At 27.9% G+C, this 21,185-nt stretch overlaps 2 protein-coding genes across 7 annotated transcripts in view; one reads left to right on the forward strand and one right to left on the reverse strand.

Moving 5' to 3' along the window:
• Positions 1 to 21,185, reverse strand: part of LOC122499947 (FH1/FH2 domain-containing protein 3) — a 207,183-nt gene that overhangs the window by 173,708 nt on the left and 12,290 nt on the right. The window contains exons 1-2 of one of the 6 annotated variants that reach the window (XM_043608814.1): positions 18,598 to 18,858; positions 1,196 to 1,838 (exon numbers count right to left, since the gene is read on the reverse strand). The exons of 2 other annotated variants lie outside the window; for them this stretch is intronic. In XM_043608814.1, the coding sequence (XP_043464749.1) occupies positions 1,196 to 1,360 (165 nt within the window). In that variant the 5' untranslated portion in view covers positions 1,361 to 1,838; positions 18,598 to 18,858. Of the gene's footprint in view, positions 1 to 1,195; positions 1,920 to 18,597; positions 18,859 to 21,185 lie in introns of those variants that run through there. 3 more of the 6 variants (XM_043609059.1, XM_043608738.1, XM_043608972.1) reach the window with 3 other exon arrangements.
• On the forward strand, positions 8,708 to 11,183 carry LOC122500712. Its single transcript, XM_043609808.1, has 2 exons — positions 8,708 to 8,947; positions 9,036 to 11,183. The coding sequence occupies exon 2, from the start codon at positions 9,996 to 9,998 to the stop codon at positions 11,181 to 11,183; it is 1,188 nt and encodes a 395-aa protein (XP_043465743.1). The 5' UTR covers positions 8,708 to 8,947; positions 9,036 to 9,995.

The following is a 21,185-nucleotide window of genomic DNA, read 5'->3' on the forward strand; positions in this document are numbered from 1 at the left end:
CTCAACCGAATCGTTGTGAATAAATATACCGTTACAATTTAACTTTGATAAATTACATTAAATAATATGGTTTTTCGTATTTCAAAATAATGCTTCAAGATTAATGCTGATGAGGCGGTAGGGTTTTTTTAAATCAACATATTCTGGTTATAAACTCAATATATATTTTATATGTGTATCAAAATCGACTGTCTATGGAAATTAGATATTAAGCCGCTTAGTCCCAAAGGCCAAATTTTTTGGCTTTAATTTAAGCTTCCAGTTTTACGAGTCCATCTTTTTTTTAAGTAAAAAATTAAACTGTTTTTAAACACAATTTTTTTTTAGAAAAATTTTGGTTAACTTTATAGTTATATAAATACGAAATGTTTTCAAGAAATTAAAATTTTAAACCAGGAACAGTTACCAAACGTTTGTGTTGTGTTCAGAACAAAATTCGAATATTGAAATTGTGTTGTGTTCAGAACACAGCACAATTAAAAAAATCGAAATGTGTTTGTGTTCGAAAAAACACATTTGTTTTCACATTCAATTTACTATTGAAATCTGTTTGTATTCAGAACACAACACATTTCAATTTTTTGAACACAACATAATTTCAATATTCAAATTGTGTTGTGTTCTGAACACAACACAAACACACACTTGATAATTGTGTTCATTTGTTTTAAATCCTTTTTTTATTTAGAGGTCGATAATTTTGAGTCTCAAAAACTTATAACCAGTTCTTTGTTTGGGACCTAAACTAGAATTTTCTTGCAGATTCTGAAAGAGGGAGCACAAAAATCAGTACGAAAGATGAAGAGCAAAGTTTAAAAAAAATGTCGTAAAACTGGTATTTTAAATTCAGACCCAAAAAACAGACTTTTGGGATAAATAATAAATCTTAGTCTGAATGCGGTCGAATGGAACATGTTTACCAAAGGAAATGGTAAATTTTTCTAATTATCAAAAGAGGGAAAAAGAAGAAAACAAATATACATTAACATAGAATAAGTTTAAAAATAAAAGGTGAGGAATCAGATTTAGAAAGATTAGGAGGAAAGACACTTCACTATTGTGAAGCTATAAAGTCTCGGCGAATGTAAAAAGATTCACTTTCATGGGTGAAGAGTGGCGATTCTTTTTTTTTTTTTTTTATTCGTTACAACTAACAACGTGGCGCTTAATTTAAACGAAATGAAGGACATCTTACCCTGTGAGGTGCTCGCAAGAGTCGATGAACTGCAGCGAGCTGGTTGATGAGAGGCAAGGTCGCGCTGAAGGTGTGCACTGGCGGTCTGGCTGGTTCAGGATAGGAACTCGCGTAAGCAAAGGGATCCACATCGTTCAAATACTGGACTCTGCACGTGAGCGACATCCTGATCTTGTGGAGAATGACGCGTTCAATTCTCACGTGTGTCCTTCTATTTTTTTGTTTTTTTTTAATATCAGGAGGGTATCAGAATGGCCAGAGGTGGTGATGGTGGTATCCGATCGTAACAAGAAGAAAACCGACGACCACGACGACGACGACGACTCGATCGTAGACGTCGTCGTCGTAGACGTCCCGGCCCGATTACCAGCTTCGCCAAGGACTCCGCACACCACGACAGTATGAACCGGTTCACTGTAACTTGTATATAGTCACTGGTTTATTTTCATTCGCGTGGCACAAACTTCAAGCGCTCTCTTTATGTCCCACTATATACACTGGGGGGTTATATTCCTCTCTCTCTTTCTTCCCTTCTTCCTTGCTACTCAAGAGGTTGATGCGAACAGTCGTCCTCACCCTTCTTCTTTCTTATTCTTTCTTCCTTCCTGTCTTCTTTGCTCCCTGTCTCTTTCACTCTTATATACTGAATCCGAATAGGTACTAAAGTTTCTTTCTCGAAGCTGTATTTAAGAATATGTTCAATTCATTGACACAACCTTAGAAACTATCTCAGGTGGAAAAGTTAACGTTAGTTAACGTCACAGTTTTTTCTAAGGATACCAAATTGAGACAAAAAATGTATCAAAACGTTGCTTCGCAACTATTTTGATACATTTTTTGTCTCAATTTGATAGCCTTAGAAAAACTGTGGTTAGCTAATGATAGTAACGTTAGACTAACGTTAGTGACCAGAAAATGTCGTTAAATTAACGTTGGCCTAACGTTAGTCTAACGTTAATATCATTTGTTAACTAACGTTAGGCTAACATTAGTGACCAAAAAATGTCGTTAGATTAACGTTAGTCTAACACTTAATATCATTAGCTAACGTTAAGTAACTTTAACTTTTCCACCTAGGATCCCACAATTTTAGAAATCAAAAATATTAATGTCTAAATCAGAGAATTTTCTTATCCACTCTCTTAAATTGAGTCAGTGAAATTATCACTGCATACGAATCAGTGACTTATACTTCTGGGCACCTAATCAATCAAATTTCACTGATTTGAAGTAATTTTCACAGCAAATCAGTGAAATTTGACTGATTAGGTAACCAGAAGTAAGTCACTGATTCGTCTGCAGTGAAAATTTCACTGATTCAATTTAAGAGATCTCATTGTTATTAGGGATCTCCATAAACTACGTTACCAACTTTTCCTACTTTTTTGACCCCCTTATTCCCCTAAATTGGTAACGTAGTTTATCAATGGTCCCCTATCAATGAATTGAACATTTTAATGATCGTTTTTAAGATTTATTAATACTAACTAACGAAGTTCAAGTCTACAACGAAAACAATTTGTTTAATGTGTTAGAATATTACGTTTAAGGGAATACACAACAATTATTGTAAAAATATGAAAAAAAATCTTCCAATTTTTATATGTGACGAACTTCGAAGAAAGAGATTCCTAAGAAGCAAATTATATTGAAGTTATCAGGCCTGGCACTCATCTACTAAAATCTTCTTTTTTCATGTTTGAGAATTTACACTACTTTCAATTTTTTAACAGTTGAAATAAAAAAATTATTTAAAAAAATTTTAATAATATTTAATGATTGAAGCTATCACTCGGCAAATTTTAATAATAGAGTTGAAGTTATCGATCATCCCAAGTCAGGTTAAAAAAATATAACAATATTCGTGGTGATCGATAACTTCAACTCTATTATTTAATTTTAATAATGTTATTGGAAAAAATTCAAAAACTTTTAATAAAAATTCTTTAAAACGATTCAATAATTTTCACAAATTTTTCCAAATTCAGTGATTTTTAATATCTACTATTTAAATAAAAAATTTCCCAATTGGGAAAGAAAAATTCTTTAAAAGAATTGAATAATTATAAAAAAATGTTTTATAAAATTCTTCGCAAACATTCAATTATTTTCATAAATAAAAAAATTTTTATCGGAATTCAATTATTTAAAACAGAATTTTCCTAATGGATATCGAAAAAAATAAATTATTTAAATACTTTTTTATAAAATTCTTCGCAAGAAATTAATTATTTTTATAAATAATAAAATTCTTCGCAAGAATTATATTATTTTTATTAATAATCAAATACATCTCAGGAATTCAATTATTTTTCAAAATTTTAATAATAATCGTTGCAAGAATTCAATTATTTTTATAAATATTAAAACTTATCGCAGGATTTCATTTATTTTTAATACAATTTTGAGTGAATAGCGCGAAAAATGCAACTATTCTTAAAAATTTTAATAAAATTCTTTGAAAGAATTCAATTATTCTAAAAAATGTTAATGAAATTCTTTATAATAATTGAATTAGTTTCAATTTAATTTTAATTAAATTTTTTTAAAGAATTCAATTTTAATAAATTTTTAAAGAAATTTAATTATTTAAAACATAATTTTCATAAAATTTTTTAGAAAATTCTTCTCAAGAATGCAATTATTTAAAAAAATTCGATATAATTTGTTTCTTAGAGTGCAATAATTATTGTCAATATATTTTCAATTACATTTCTTGAATGAATTTAATCATTATCTAAAATTTCAACTGAATGTCAATTTTAAATCAATTCTTATTAGAAAATTCTACACGGAAAAAAAATTTATTTGATTCAAATAACCAATTACTTGTCTATTATCAAATAAATATTTACTTGAATCAAAAAATTTTTATTTCAATCAATGAAATGCTATTTGAACCAATAATTCCAGTATTTGAAGAATATAATATTTAATTGACTCAAATAAAAATTATTTGATTCAAGTAAATATTTAATTGATAATAGTCAAGAATTTGGTTATTTGAATCAAATAAATTTTTGTTCAGTGTATGAGAATTTAATTGTTTAAATACAAAAATAAATAATGTATTTAACAATTGAATATTTCTTAAAATTTATTTATTTGAATATTCTTATAAAGAACTTTATTCCAAATTTTTCTTCTTTTGAAGATTTTTTATAAAATTTTCATAAATATTTGTTTTCTACGAATAGTTTATTTACAATAGTATTACATATAATTGAAATTGAATTAAATTGATAAAATAATTTAATTTCATTCAAAATTCTATTATTTATGAAAATATAAATAAAAATAGTAAATAAAAAAAATTTGTAGAAATAAAAATTCAATTGTTTCAAAGAAAATTTTATGTCCGTGCAATGAATTTAATAAAAAATGTACTGAAAATAATTGAATTTTTCTAATGAATTTATCAAAATTTTAAAAAATAATTGAATTCTATTAAAAAATGTTGTTAAACTTGATAAAAATAATTAAATTTTATTCAAGTTGTATACAGGTATTGAAATAATTGTATTTTTACAAAGTATTTTATAACTCATAACAATAATTGAATTCTTGCGAAGAGTTTTAATTTTGGTATTTTTTTCAAGAACCTTAATTTTTGTCAAATACTGTTTGTTAATTGTGGCCTTTGGTCCAAATTTTTAATAAAATTTTTAAAAATAATTGTATTTTTCAAAAAACTTATTTAAAATTGTATTAAAATTTTTAAAAATAATTGAATTTCTAAGAAGAATTTTATTATTTATAAAAATAATTGAATTTCTGAGAAGAATTTTATTATTTATAAAAATAATTGAATTCTTGCGAAGAATTTGATAAAAATCTTTTCAAATAATTGATTTTTTTCCTTCAAAGCAATAAAAAATCATAACCTAAAATTTGTTGCAACTTATTAGCTTATTAGGTACGTTTCTTCGGAGCACGTCAGATATATTTTTATAGCAATATTATTGCGTTATCTTTGAATAATATATAATTATTTATTAAAATATATAACTATAAATTAATAAATTCAAACATTCGTACATAATTAATAAATAAGTATATAATTTTTTTAGAATTGGTTTTATTATTATTATTAGTTTATTTAAAAAATAAATAAACTAAATTAATATACTCATTAAAAAATTGTTTTCGTCGATAAACATTGATGGCATCAACTTGATTAAAATCTAAATATCGAATTTGGCAGATCTGCATTATAATTTATAACTGAATTTGTAATTTGATTATTTGTGTGAGAATATAATTTTTTTTTCCAGCTATTGTATGTATGATAATATATCATTATGAGCGCGCGTATAGAAGTTGATTAAAGCGTAATTCTTTTCAGTATCAGTGACACAAGTCTAAACGTTTTGATTCCGCATTCTTGCTGTCTCTCGCATAAAGATGAAATCTCTCTCTCTCCCTCCCTCTCTTTTCTCCTGTATTATAATCGATGTATTAATGCTGATAAATCCCACTAGTGTCTAACATATATGAGAAATATATTGTGCTCCTATTGTTTTGCAATAGATAAATGTATAGAAAATAAACCATAAGGAAATGGAAGTTTAGCCTTATCGCACATTAAGGAAAAAAGCAATGCAAACATTTTAGATAAATATCAGATTGTATACAAATTACTGTTCCAATTGCAAATTTTCTAATTCAATTTCTCTTCTCTCTTTTGTAAAAAGCATTTCTATAAACTTATTGTTCAATTTAAGAATCATCATCTATAATTTTATTTGCATTTACGTGTTTATTATTTAGAGAAAAAAATCTAAAAGCGTCTACATCTTAATAGTTCTAAACGTTCACAGTTTTCTTGAAAGTATCAAATTGATGCCAGAAATTTGGATCAATTTTTTATTTGATCTATATTTTTGGTATCAATTCGTTGCAATTTGATACTTTTCAGTTCACTGTGTTTTTTTGTAAATGATTTTAGTCAAAAGTGGACTGAAGATAATAAGATATATTTTATTCTTTCACTGTGTAAAATAAGTCTTGTTTTAAGCCTGATTTCGACTAAAACAACTAATTGGTAACTGAAAAGTATCAAATTGCAACGAATTGATATAAAAAATGTGGATCAAATAAAAAATGGATCCAAATTTTCTGCATCAATTTGATCCACTTCAGTATCAATATAATGCTTCAAGAAAACTGTGTTTAATAGTAAAAATTCATTCACTATTATTGTTGTAAATTTACAACAAATAATGAATTAATTTTTCCTATTAAGAAACTTATTTTAAGATTTAAAATTGCCTGATTTTTATTTTAAGCCTAAAAGTTAGTTGAATTTAAGAAAAAAAGGCTGTAAATACTTTAAGACTTTGTTTTTACAGTGATTATATTCGTTCAAGTATAAAAATCAAGAACATGAAAAATAATTTAATTGATTTATATACATCAAATCACTATACTAATAATTATCAAAACGTAACTATTTAATCAGTCTAAACTCTAAATAAATTCAGCCTAAATACCTGAGCACTAAATTAGAATAACTCGAATAATAATCAATGTAAATATCTTAAGGTGAACATATAGATTTGTCGTACAACGTAGGAACAACTTTCTACATGTTTAATATTAATTAATTTTTTTTTTTTGTCAATGCATGTTAAAAGTTAACTGAAGGAAAATATATTCTCAGAAAAATGAAAAAGGTTGAGACTTGAGATGATAGTTTTTTTTTTCTTTTGGTCGAGAATTAAAGAGCGTGTGAAATTGGATCATCCTGCTAATTGTGTGCTCGAGGAAAGAATGTTTAATTCTCCTGGAGAGAAAAAAAAAGCGATTTAAAGATCCTATTTTCCGTCATATAGAATACTTAATGGTGCTGCTTTGGTAGCACTATAAGAGAGAAAGAATATGCGAAGGAATTCCTCACGAGGGATATACATATAACCTACCGGCGCGGCGTAACAATACCGGTTTTCAGCAACTCGCAACATTGTCTACTTGCATTTCGTTGGTTGCCACCACGAGAAAAACATTGACATTCAATAAATTTACAACTCAAAAAATCGAAAAATTAAAAAAAAATTTCTTAAAAAGGTTGAAAAAATAAAAAACTCACATTTGCCCCGTGGTGTTCCACTTTACCCCAACTCTATTTGAAGATCTAATTAACTAACGTTAAACTTACAACAATTTTAATTTGGGATCATTTTTATCATAAATAAAATAATCACAGGCTTCGTACTTGATGATTAATTTTAAAAAAGTAGCAAAAGTATCTTAAAGACAGAAATAATTTTACGAAGATGTGCATTTAAATTTTTGATAATAAATAAATTTATTCTAGAAATGTAATATTGAAAGTAATTATTACACTTTAAGAAACAAATTATATCAATTTTTTTTAAATAATTGAATTTTTTCAAAGAATAATTGAAATCCTGCGATGAGTTTTATTATTTATGAAAATAATTGAATTTTTGTCACCGAACTTTAATAAAGTTTTTAAAATAACTGCATTCTTGAGAAGAATTTAAAAAAAATCTTTTTAAAAAAATGTTATGAAAATTGTCTTTTAAATACTTGAATTTTTTTGAAAATTGTATATTATTTATGAAAATTAATAATTGAATTCTTTCCAAAAATTTTATTAAAATTATATTTAAAACAATTCAATTATTATACAGAATGTCATTAAAATTTTTAAAAATAATTAAAGTCTTTCAAAAAATATTATTAAAATTTTTTTAAATAATTGAATTCCTCTCTCTAAATTTGAATTAGTAAAAATGTTTACTAATTTGAATTAGTGGCTGACTTTTTGCTTTTGAATTAGTAAATTTTACTAAAAAATTAGTAGAAATTACTATTTATTAGTAAAATTTACTAATTCAAAAGCAAAAAGTCAGTCACTAATTCAAATTAGTAAACATTTTTAATAATTAAAATTTAGAGAGCTAAAAAGAATTTATTATTTATAAAAGTAATTGAATTTCTAAGAATAATTAGATTATTTTAAATAATTGAATTTCTTTGAAAATTGTACATTGTTCATGAAAATAATTGAATTATTTCAAAAAATTTTATTAAAATCTATTTAAATAATTGATTTTTCTCGAAAAATATTAGGAAAACTGTGTTCTAATTTCTAAATAATTAAATTCCTCTGAAAAGTTGTTTATTTAAAAAAATAATTAAATGTTAATTCAATTATTTTCAAACCTTACTACTTTAATAAAAAATTTCCCTAAAGAATTCAATTCATATTTTTTAAAAAATTCTTTACAAATATTCAGTTATTTTCAAAAATAATAAAATTTCACAGGAATTCAATTATTTAAAAAAAAATTTAATAAAATCTTTCGCAAGAATTCAATTATTTTTAAAGAGTTTAATAAAATTCTTGCAATAATTTAATTATTATTATTATATTATTTCACCGAAAAATGCAATTATTCTTAAAATTCTTCAAAAGAATTCAATTATTTTAAGAAATTTTGATAAAATTCTTGATAATAATTCAATTATAAAGAACTTTGTAAGGCTATGAGTCATGACCAATACAAAATATTCTGTATTAGAAGTATGGATGGTGAGTGGGGAATATTTCGATGATTAATAAATTCGACGTTGTACGACTAGCATTCTCTTAATGACTGTATAAATATCAAGACGTGTCCCGTAATGAATGTAATTCGGTGACTAAATTAATTTTTGAAAGAAAGTTTTTATAAAACAAAGTTTTGTGTATCGTATGATAAGTGTCGACCCGTGAATTATAAGGTAACAAAATGCATTATATTAATTTGTGTTTATATATGTATTAATTGAATTGTATTGTAAATTTTTTTCGAAATATCTGTTCATACAGCGGGTCGTTAATTTTACTCTAAATCATTGTATCTGCTGTTTTGGAACATATTCGTCTCCAGGAAATATCGCTTCAATTATTGATGTCACAACTTCTGTGTAAGGAAAAACATCATTATAACCAGTCCCCAGGGCAGCGAGAACAAAACCGATAAATGGAAATTCTTCGTGCCTAATCCCCTCCAAGGTTATATGTGTATGTAAAGCATATTTTTGCATAATTTTATTGTGAGTATCATAATAAGTTGAAGTGATTTTTTGGCGATATGCGGAAATAATTTTTTTTTATGATATATATATATGAATTTGGTGCTTAGAATCCACATCAATATACATATATACAGATATGGATAATTGAAGGTTATTACGTCAACTAACAAAAAGAAAAATATATAATTGTGAGAGGATATGAGACAATTTAATTTTTTTATTTTTTGATCGATTGCATTTTGTTTTATTAATTTTAGATAAAAACAAAATAAAATCACAATATCTTAATGGAATATTGGAAGAGTTATAATTTTTGAGAATCGCTAATTTTAATGTTTTTCTATTATTTACAATTTGTTCACGTGATGAGCTCATCAATATTGTTTATGTTATTTGAATAGAGTGTTTTGTATGAGTGAATGAATATGATTGCTAATTGACTTGAATATAAATTATACTTTTGAAAAATATTGTTGAAAACTTTCTTATTCAAATTATCAGAGAAATAAAATTTTGTAAATTAAATATAATACATTCTTTTTTATTATTTTTTTTTATTGAGTAACAAGAAAGGAAGCAAATTTGTTACATTTTGGGGGCTCAACCGGGATTTGCCAATCTCAAATTAATTTTAGTATTATCATTTCTTTTTCTTTGTTGTCATAAATTTTTACATATAATCATCAATAGTTTAAAAAAAAAAAAAAAAAAAAAAAATCTCTGATGATGGAATAATGAAATATTGAGTGATATGGGTTTAGAACGTTCACCAAAAAATAAAGAAAAAGAGTTAATAAATTTGAGTGGTGAGGGTATTACCACGCGATCTAAATCAGTTCAAAAAAATTTAGTAGAAAAATTAAATAATACAGATAAGATGACAGACACGGAAGTAGGTAATGAAAAGTTTAGAAGATTAGAATTAGAATTATCAGAAATGAGAAAATTAATGTATGAAATGAAAAAAGAACGTGAAGGTTTATTGGTTGAAAATAAACAAATGCGTATTGAAAATGAAACTTTGCGGTCTAATAACGTAAATTCTCAAAATGATAAATCCATTATGTCTGACAAAGAAGAATCTTCTTCAACTTCTGGAATTATTGACAAAAATTTAATAATTGATCAACCAATAAATCATAATAATGGAAATAAAAAAGTAATAGATAATTCGATAAATAGTAATTTTCAAATGAGTCGTGTTCATTCATACGAATCGCATTTTACTCGAATAGATATTAGAATGCCGCGCTTTGAGAATGAAAAGAAACAAAATCCAGTTGAATTTTTGCAAAAGATTGAAAATTATTTTCGGGTAAAAGGTGTTTTTGGATTCACGCGTTTAATTGTTCTTGGGGAATCCCTTGAGGGACGTGCGCGTGGATGGTTTGAAGCTATCTCAGTGGAATCGTTTGACGATTTTAAAGAAATGTTTTTGCAGGAATTTTTTTCCATACCAATTCAAGTGCGTTTGAAAACTCAGTGGTCATCGCGAAAATATACATCTCAAGAAGGGTTATTAGTCGAATATCTTGAAAAACAAACAAAAGATGCTCGATTTATAATACCGCGGTTATCAGAATATGAAATTCATTACACAATTGCCCAACAATTCCCAGATCGTGTGCGCACGGCGTTAATTTCTGTTGACTATCATTCTTTTCAATCTATGCATCACGCTTTGTCCCAATTGGATCTGATTTATGCGGATAGACCAAACCATCAATATAGAAATCCTCCTCCTCACGGTCAACAAAATGCACACGTTAGGCAGGTATCGGTGGAAAATCAATCGGTGAATAAAATAAGTAAAGGATCTGCGAATGCCCGAGCGAATAGTGCCTCTCCGGTATCAAATTTTAAATATAATTTTTTACCTGATTTATCACGTCCTCCTCCTCCGTTACCACAAAATGTACAATATCATTTAAACAAGTAAATAGTGTTTCGTGCGGTCCGACGAAGCACTCATCAAATTGTGATTTGATCGAGGACCTACAAAAGGAATTTGAGAATAATGAAGGAAATAATGATAGGGAAAAGCAGATGTTTTTTCATAAAAGTCCTCATGTTATTGCAAAAATATTTAATATTCCGATTCCGATGTTAGTTGACAGTGGGAGCCAAGTGACGTGCATTTCTGAAGTTTTTTATAATCATTTATGTGAAAATGGGAAAATACCGTTATTGCCGGTGAATAATATTATGATTGTTCCGGCCATAGGGCGAAAGCAAACTCCTGTAAAGCATCAGGCATTTCTCGATCTTGAGATTGGAGAAAATCGTTTTGTTTTTCCATTTTTGATTATACCAAGGCTCAGTTCGAATATTATTTTAGGAAATGATTGGTTAATAAAAAATCACGTCATACTAGATTTTGAGAACAATTTAATGAAAATTAACGGTTATTTAGTGCCTAATAATTTAATACGATACGGAGGAAATATGTCAGATCGGATTAATTCATCTTATAAAGATGATATTTTATTTATCCAAGTAGTCAATTTTAGTAATGAATCAATTCGAGACAAGGATATCATAAATCGTGATCAAAATAAATGTAAACAAAATGAAAAGAATGATTTTATAGATTGCAATAAAAATGAAAATATCGAACAAAATTATAATGTTAATAAAACAACTAATGATAAAGAAAATAATAATTCAAAAAATTGTTCGCCAATGCTTGTTGACAAAATAAATTTAGATAAAATTAGCATCCTAACGGAGAATGATTTTATTGGGGATAATAATAGTAATCATAATATTTCTTTAGAGTTTGAAGACAATGATGAGGACTCTGATAGGGAATTGTGTACATTCGAGGAAAATGATCAAATTTTTGAAATAGCGCACGTATATGCCGAAAATGAAGAAGAACGATTTATAAATGATGTCAAGGATATTGTAAATAATATTTCGACTATAGATCAATTACAAAAAGAAAAATTGTTTGCAACGCTATGTAAATTTCGGAAACTATTTTCGGAGAAAGAAGAGCCGGGGGGGAAATATGAACACGTAATTAAATTGAAAGATGAAAACGCAATAGTTAAGAAATCTTATCCGGTTCCTTTTGCGTTGCGTCCTGGGGTGGATAAAAAAATGTTCGAAATGTTAGAAAAGAAAATTATAGAGAGATCAACAGCGAAATTTTGTAGTCCACTTAGAATTGTCGTAAAAAAGGATGGTGAGGTGCGTGTGTGTCTGGACGCACGTTTTATCAATCAAGTCATCGAGGATGATCATGAATCCCCTCCCTTAATTTCTGAGATCATACAACAGTTCTATGGTTCTAAATTTTTTACTATCACCGATCTGGCCAATGGGTATTGGCAAATACCACTGTCAAAAGAGAGCAGGCAATATACTGCTTTTCTCTATAATGGTCAAATGTACCAATTTACTAGGATTCCCTTTGGTTTGAAAACGGCGGGAAGTGGTTTTTTACGATCGCTATCAATGACATTAGGAACCTGTAGTGCAGATGGTATAGCGCGATATATTGATGATTGTTTATACGGATCAAGGGATTTTGATTCTCATTTAAAATTATTAGACGAAAATTTTACAAAATTACAAGATGATAATTTTACTTTAAGGTTAGATAAATCGCAATTTTTTGAAAGGAGTGTAAAATTTCTTGGATTTAATGTTTCGGGTGAAGGAATTGTGCCGGCAGAAGATAAATTGAATGTGATTTTGAATTTTAAAGAACCAAAAAATCGAAAACAATTACAGAGTTTTTTAGGGGTATGTACATACTACAGGCAGTTTATAATTAAATACGCGACTTTTGTAGAACCGTTTCGAAATTTATTAAAAGAAAAGGCTCCTTGGATATGGACAAAAGAGCATAAGGAGGCTTTTAGTGAATTGAAAATAAATTTTACTAGTTGTATTCGGTTAGAACATTTTCATCCCAATAGAAAGTTTCGACTTCAAACGGACGCGTCTCATAGAGGTATCTCGGGGATACTTTTTCAAACGGACGAAAAAGGGTTCCATCATGTAGTGGCAATAGTTAGTCGCGGATTACAGAAGGCCGAATATAATTACTCTGTTTCTGAACTAGAGATGCTGGCTGTTGTTGAATGCATGATAAAGCTTCGTTCATTTTTGATAGGATCGCGTTTTGAAGTCATTACTGACCATAAAGCATTGACCTTTATTAACTCGGCTGAATTTAAGAATGCTCGGTTAATTCGATGGGGTTTAATAATACAACAGTATCAATTTGATATAACATACGTGCCGGGGAAAATGAATATACCTGCCGATTTTTTTAGCCGCAATCCCAATGGTGAGTTTGAAGAATTGGAAACTCGTGACGCAGATATTTTGATTCCTTCCTTAAATAAAATTGTGTCGAAACAACCACAAAACAATACTAAAGAAACAAAAATTTCGGTAAATAAATTAGAAGTAGAATTCGATATAAAAGCATCCATTCATGAATTAGATACAGTGCAAAAAAATGACGAAGTTATAAATAAAATTATACAAAAGCTAAATTCAGGGAAAAAATTGCCGCAATATACAATTTATAGAAATATTTTATTTCGAAAAAATGAGAATCAGAATAACTTTCAGGTAGTAATTCCTAGAGAATGGGGTCGGTCTATTTTTGATAAAGCGCATAATCATTTATGTCATCCAGGCGTTTTTAGAACATTTGCATATGTTAGTCAATTTTATCATTGGGATCACATTCGACAAGATATAAAGAGTTGGGTGTTAGCATGTGATGTTTGTCAAAGGACAAAAACTTATGCTCACTCAATGAATACGGAATATCGCATGGTGAAATCGGAAGAACCAGGAGATTTAGTCTCGGTGGATTTATATGGTCCTTTGCCAATGTCTCGGGGGGGAGTTCAGTATTTGTTTGTTGTGTTAGATGTATTTTCTAAATTGGTTCGTCTATATCCTATAAAAAAGGCTACATCTTATATAGTAACTAAAAAAATATGCGAACAATACGTTTCTAAGGTGGGAAAACCGCGACGAATATTAAGTGACCACGGTACCCAATTCACATCGAAGCGCTGGAAAAAATCATTAGAGGATTTGGGAATACGTGCTATTTTTTCTTCGATACGCCACCCCCAAGGAAATCCGGTCGAGCGCGTAATGCGTGAGCTTGGTCGGATGTTTCGAGCATTGTGTTCCGAGAAACACACATCGTGGGCCACGCATGTCTCGACAATCGAAAATATTTTGAATTTGTGTACGCATTCGACCACGGGGTTTGCGCCGCAGGAATTGCATTTTGGTATACCGGTAAAGGATGACATCCAAAAGATTATAAAATTCCCAGAAGGGCAAACTCTCTCAAGGGATGAAATTTGCTTGCTTGCCTCTGAACGAATGGAAAGGGCTTTTCTCGCGAGAAAAAAGATTCAAGGTGGTACGACCAAAATATCTTTTGCAGAAGACAACTGGGTTTATTTAAAGGTTCCGCGTATTTCGAAGGCAAGTGATTCAGTAACACATAAATTTTTTGATGTATATGAGGGTCCATTTGTGATAAAAAAGGTTTTGGGAAATGGAGCATATGAGTTGCGAGAAATTGATAATAATAATAAAAGCAAGGGAGTGCATCACCACTCAAATTTGAGACCATGCTTGCACGAAAAACAAAATATTGAAACTCAGGCGACAACATAATGATGTGCATTATGACGAAACAATTGTATCAAATTAAAATTTGATGTATGTATTGTGATATATATAAATTTATGTGACTTAATTCATGGAATTGCATTTCCAATAATTCGTCAAGGGGGGTATGTAAGGCTATGAGTCATGACCAATACAAAATATTCTGTATTAGAAGTATGGATGGTGAGTGGGGAATATTTCGATGATTAATAAATTCGACGTTGTACGACTAGCATTCTCTTAATGACTGTATAAATATCAAGACGTGTCCCGTAATGAATGTAATTCGGTGACTAAATTAATTTTTGAAAGAAAGTTTTTATAAAACAAAGTTTTGTGTATCGTATGATAAGTGTCGACCCGTGAATTATAAGGTAACAAAATGCATTATATTAATTTGTGTTTATATATGTATTAATTGAATTGTATTGTAAATTTTTTTCGAAATATCTGTTCATACAGCGGGTCGTTAATTTTACTCTAAATCATTGTATCTGCTGTTTTGGAACATATTCGTCTCCAGGAAATATCGCTTCAATTATTGATGTCACAACTTCTGTGTAAGGAAAAACATCATTATAACCAGTCCCCAGGGCAGCGAGAACAAAACCGATAAATGGAAATTCTTCGTGCCTAATCCCCTCCAAGGTTATATGTGTATGTAAAGCATATTTTTGCATAATTTTATTGTGAGTATCATAATAAGTTGAAGTGATTTTTTGGCGATATGCGGAAATAATTTTTTTTTATGATATATATATATGAATTTGGTGCTTAGAATCCACATCAATATACATATATACAGATATGGATAATTGAAGGTTATTACGTCAACTAACAAAAAGAAAAATATATAATTGTGAGAGGATATGAGACAATTTAATTTTTTTATTTTTTGATCGATTGCATTTTGTTTTATTAATTTTAGATAAAAACAAAATAAAATCACAATATCTTAATGGAATATTGGAAGAGTTATAATTTTTGAGAATCGCTAATTTTAATGTTTTTCTATTATTTACAATTTGTTCACGTGATGAGCTCATCAATATTGTTTATGTTATTTGAATAGAGTGTTTTGTATGAGTGAATGAATATGATTGCTAATTGACTTGAATATAAATTATACTTTTGAAAAATATTGTTGAAAACTTTCTTATTCAAATTATCAGAGAAATAAAATTTTGTAAATTAAATATAATACATTCTTTTTTATTATTTTTTTTTATTGAGTAACAAGAAAGGAAGCAAATTTGTTACAACTTAATTAAAATTTCTTAAAATAATTGAATTCTTTCAAAAACTTTTATTAAAATCATATTAAAAATGTATTGAAATTAATTATTAAATTCTAATAAACAAATTATATCAAATTTCTTTTAAATAATTCAATTATTATAAAGAATTTCATTAAATTTTTTAAAATAATTGAATTCAGCGATAAGTTTTAATATTTATAAAAATAATTGAATTGTTGCAAAGATTATTTAAAAAATTTTTTTTAAATAATTGAATTCCTGACAAGAATTTTATTATTTATAATAATAATTGAATCCTTGCAAGGATTATTATTTAATTTTTTAAAAAATTGAATTCTTGCGAAGAATTTTATAAAAATCTATTTAAATAATTGATTTTTTTCGAAAAATATTAGGAAAATTCTGTTCTAAATAATTGAATTCCTGTGAAAACTTTTTTATTTATGAAAATAATTGAATGTTTGCGAAGAATTTTATTAAAAATTTTTGTAAATTATTCAATTCCTTTGGAAAATTTTTTATTAAAATAGTAGATATTAAAAATCATTGACTTACGAAACATTTGTAAAAATAATTGAATCGTTTTAAAGAATTTTATTAAAATTTCTTTAATTTTTTCCAATAACTTTATTAAAATTTTTTAAAATAATAACAAATAAAAAAAAATATCCAAATAGTAGCAAATCGTAAACAAAAGTAGTAAATAGTAAGTTTTAGTAGATGAGTGCGAGGCCTGTAATAATTTTTAATATAAAATTCTGTTCCTGAATCAAAATTATGATTCTAACGCCCATTTTGAATTACATCGCGCTATTCTCCAGGTATTATGCATTAGTTTTTGATATAAATATATGCAACTTCTTATACCTACACTATGTCATAAATATTTCAGAACACTCATAAATTGCTATAAGTGCCAAATGGCTGAAAGCCAAAGCAATTTTGTGCCTTTGAAGATTCGAAATACGCAAACAAAATTATGATAACGAGACCTAAAAATGCTTTCACCTGCTTCAAACTAATTCAAACTAAAAGTACCTATATATTATATCAGCTTCTTCTTTAGATTTCATTTCACTTTTTCTTATAATTCATATTTAATATTATAAAAAAAATAATCCAATTAATAATTTTCATTCTGAAGATAATCATTCATTTCACTTTCATGCAAACTAAATGAATAAATTATTATTTATTAGTGAAATTCTCAACTGTAATATTGCATTTTTAAATGAGAATAGCGCACTTTTTTTTACTAAATGCAAATGGAGTGATTAAAACTCTTAAAGAAGAGGAACAGCGTGGAGGGCAATAAATCAGAAGATTTCTACTTTAGACAAGAAAGTAACGTTTTTCTTCTACATCTACATTTATATGTAAATCATGTTTCAATTTTAAAAACAACTGCATGAGTCTTTCACGCTTTTTACTTAAATTTGAAATTTCATTTTATGTTTTTTTTTAAAAAGTTTTGTAAGCTTTAAAAATATTTTTTTAAAATCTATTTTTAAAAAAACACCTTGTTGTTAATAAGGGGTTGAAAAATATGCAAATTAATGCTGTAGTTATAAAATATCAACTTTGTTTTCATTAGCATTAGAAGTATAATGAACCGCATAGACCATCATCATCATCATTAGGCTAATCTGCTCCAAAATCAAAATTATCACCATTCTGATTAAAAGCAATGGTGTTATACTGAATAAATTAGATAACTTTTTTTCTAAATTAGAATTTGAATTAAATTTAAATTCTCAAATCGAGTTTTTAAGAAAGTATTTTGAAGATTAGCGACAACAGTTTTAACAAAAGTATGAATATCAACGGAATTGTTGACACAACCGAATATTTTGGTACATCTTCATATGTCAGTTAATTTATTCATCAAACTCTTGTTATCTTATCATATGATCTTTACTTTTAGTTTTTACATTACTTTATTTACTAATTAGTAATTAGTAATTACTAATTACTAATTATACTGAATCCCTAATCTCAGAATTGGAATTTATATAGCATTTCAAATTATTGACATTTAAAATTATTTCTCGAAAACAATCTTCTTGTACAGTATACAAAACATCTGAACAAACACTACTTATTCCTTTGTTACGAAACTTTTCCAAAAAAAAATTCTCAAATCATCAGCAAGAGTTGCGCACATACAACAAAAACAGAGTTAGACAAGAGAATAGCAACAAAACGCACGTTATAATATCCGTAAACATAACCTTCGACAAAAGCGTTGAAACACGTTACGTGACCGGAACGAAACACCGGAATCTGCCAGATTCAATATTAAGATTCAAAAATTCCCCCAACAATATTTCAATATCTAACATTAAATCTCTACAACAAATCAATGATACAGTCTAAAAACCATTGTAGATGTTGCTGTGTGTAAACAAAAAATAAATTCATCAAATTTACCCTCTCTTGGAGTCTGCGCAGAAGGTAACCTTGAAGGTAAAGACGATGAGTGGGAGTAAAAAAAAAGAAGAGTGAACACAAAAGGGGGTAAACAAAACACTGTGCGGCGAAACTTTCTCAAAGTTTGTCAGAAAAAAAAACAAACACAATATTATAAATAATTGATAAAGAAACAAAGCATGAAAATAAACGCAAACAATTCACAACAAGCCTAACATCGCGAACGGCCGCCGCGGCACTGAAGACTGAATCTCGCGGACACCTGTCGAGTGTATCGACAACGACGCCACCATGCGGTGATCTCCCTTCCTTCTATCCTCTACAATTTACCTTTTGGCTCGCTCGCATGTGAAAACCTTTGAGTATATATTCTTGAGAGACCCTCGCTGCTATACAATATCAAATATCACCGAATAAATGCCGGTAACAAACGTTGACTCGTCAATATAAAATTGTTAAATTACCATAACAAGAAAAAAATGCATATACCAAAAAAAAATAGGGTAAGGTGCCCCAAGATGCCCACCCATCTTTTGAAAGACTGTAATTCCTAAACGGTATTATATAACATAATTAATAATACATGCCCTGAAACTGTACCTCCTTAGCTAACTTTTTAGCAAAAATTTTTTTTTTATTTTACTAAGGAAAATAAAACTTAGGCGACTTTGGAAAAACAGCTGAAATTTTGCTTAAAAAAAAAGTGTCCCCAAGGTGGCCACCATTCAAAAATTCACCGAAAAATTAAAATAATAGTTGCAAAATTTTGTTTACCTTAGGGCCTTCTACCCTACATTATTTTCTTTATAGTTAAAAATGTAACCAAACCTAATACTTAAATAAAAATTTTAATAGCTTAATTAAATTTTTCAAATTCTTCTTTTTAATTATTGAAATTCTTTTAAAAGTTTAATTCTTTTAAAAGAAGTGTTTTCGAGGTCTGATTACAAATCTAAAGAGAGATTTTCAAAATGAAGGATCCAATATGGCGGACACTTTTTTCAAAATTGCTCAAATTCTCTCGACACTTGTTACTCCCGAATTTTTGAAGTCGTCTTTTAGAATTTTGAAAATCAGACTTCAGATTCGTAAACAGCGACCCCAAAAACCCCTGAGTAACAAGTTTCAAGCGAATTTGAGCAATTTAAAAAAATGCCGCCATATTGGATCCGCCATTTTGAAAATATGACTTCGGATTTGTAATCAGCGGTCCCTAAAACCCCCGAGTGATAAGTTTCAGGCGAAGACTTGGAGCTTTTTTAATTCAGGCCGCCATATTGAATCCACCATTTTGAATTTTGACATTCTGTCTTTAAACATATATTCGTTGACAAAGAAAATTTAAAAAACGAATATTGACAAATTCACCAATTTTAGAAATTTCAAATATTAATATCTCAGTACGGAGAAAAATATAAAGTCAGGGGTGGCCGCAAAATTTTCTTTTCAAAATTCCCTGACTTTTCCCTGACTAACAAATTTTTGAATTATTTAATATTCTACATTGTTGATTGAAATGTTTATAATGCTTTTTCAAAATCAAAAAAGCTGCACAGTAAACGAAAACTAATTGAAATGAATTAAAAAGAATTCACAAAGAGCTTTCGTGAATCCCGCTTTGTGACAAATACGAATTGGAGCCATGATGCAATTTTCCTGAATTCGTGAAACTGTATTGAACTTCCGAACCTTCTATCCGTACCAATTCACTGGACAAGTTTTGAGCCTTTAATTTTTTTCAATTCGTTAGCACGAATTCAATGCATTCCTTGGCCATTTCTTTCGAATGCGAATTCGTTTGGACAAATTGGTACATATTGAATTAAATTCAATTGAATATACAAAGAGCTTGAGTGAATCCCGCTTTGTGACAAATACGAATTGGAGCCTACCAAAAATGTTAATTCGTTTCAATTCATTTGAATTAGTTTTTTTTTACTGGGTGATTATTGAAAATTATTTTTAATAACTGTGTTGGAAAAGTATAAAAATAGACAAATGGGAATTTAAATTATCTGGACAAGACAATATAAATATAAAAAAAAATTCAAACAATCTAGATAATAGATACAATATTTTACGAATGATAAATAATGAACAGACGTCAGAGTCTGAGGAAAAAATTTATAAATTTAACTTTTAAAAAATAAATCTTTTTTCCTTCTCACAAAAAACACTGACTACCATTATTTCAATCGTTTTTCTGACCATTCATCAGACTAAAATAGTTTGATTTTCAATCAATTTATCCATCTGTTTATTAAACAATGACGTAAGAATTGTGTAGTTAAATATCATCGCAGAAATGAATGTACATAACCTTGAGTTTTAAGTATACCTATTACGCCAATATTTACAAATTATTTAAAAGTAATTATTATTCATATATTAATTTTTAGATTTTTTACCAAAGGGTAAAGACTATTCAATAAGTAAAGTGTTTTTCAAGAGCCCAAAAATAATGAAGCTAAATGCCATAAAAGAGAAGAAAAAATGATGAATTCTAAGAAATTCGGTTTTTCGAATTTTTGATCATTTTTGATAATTTTAGATTTTTTACCAAAAAGTGGAAACTATTAATTCAGTAA

Source organism: Leptopilina heterotoma, unplaced genomic scaffold (genome assembly GCF_015476425.1).
Source record: "Leptopilina heterotoma isolate Lh14 unplaced genomic scaffold, ASM1547642v1 Lhet_0, whole genome shotgun sequence".
Classification (NCBI taxonomy): Eukaryota; Metazoa; Arthropoda; class Insecta; order Hymenoptera; family Figitidae; genus Leptopilina; species Leptopilina heterotoma.

Excerpts from the sequence above, each read along its gene's own strand:
- LOC122500712 (XM_043609808.1), top strand. The coding sequence starts at position 9,996 with ATGGGTTTAGAACGTTCACCAAAAAATAAAGAAAAAGAGTTAATAAAT.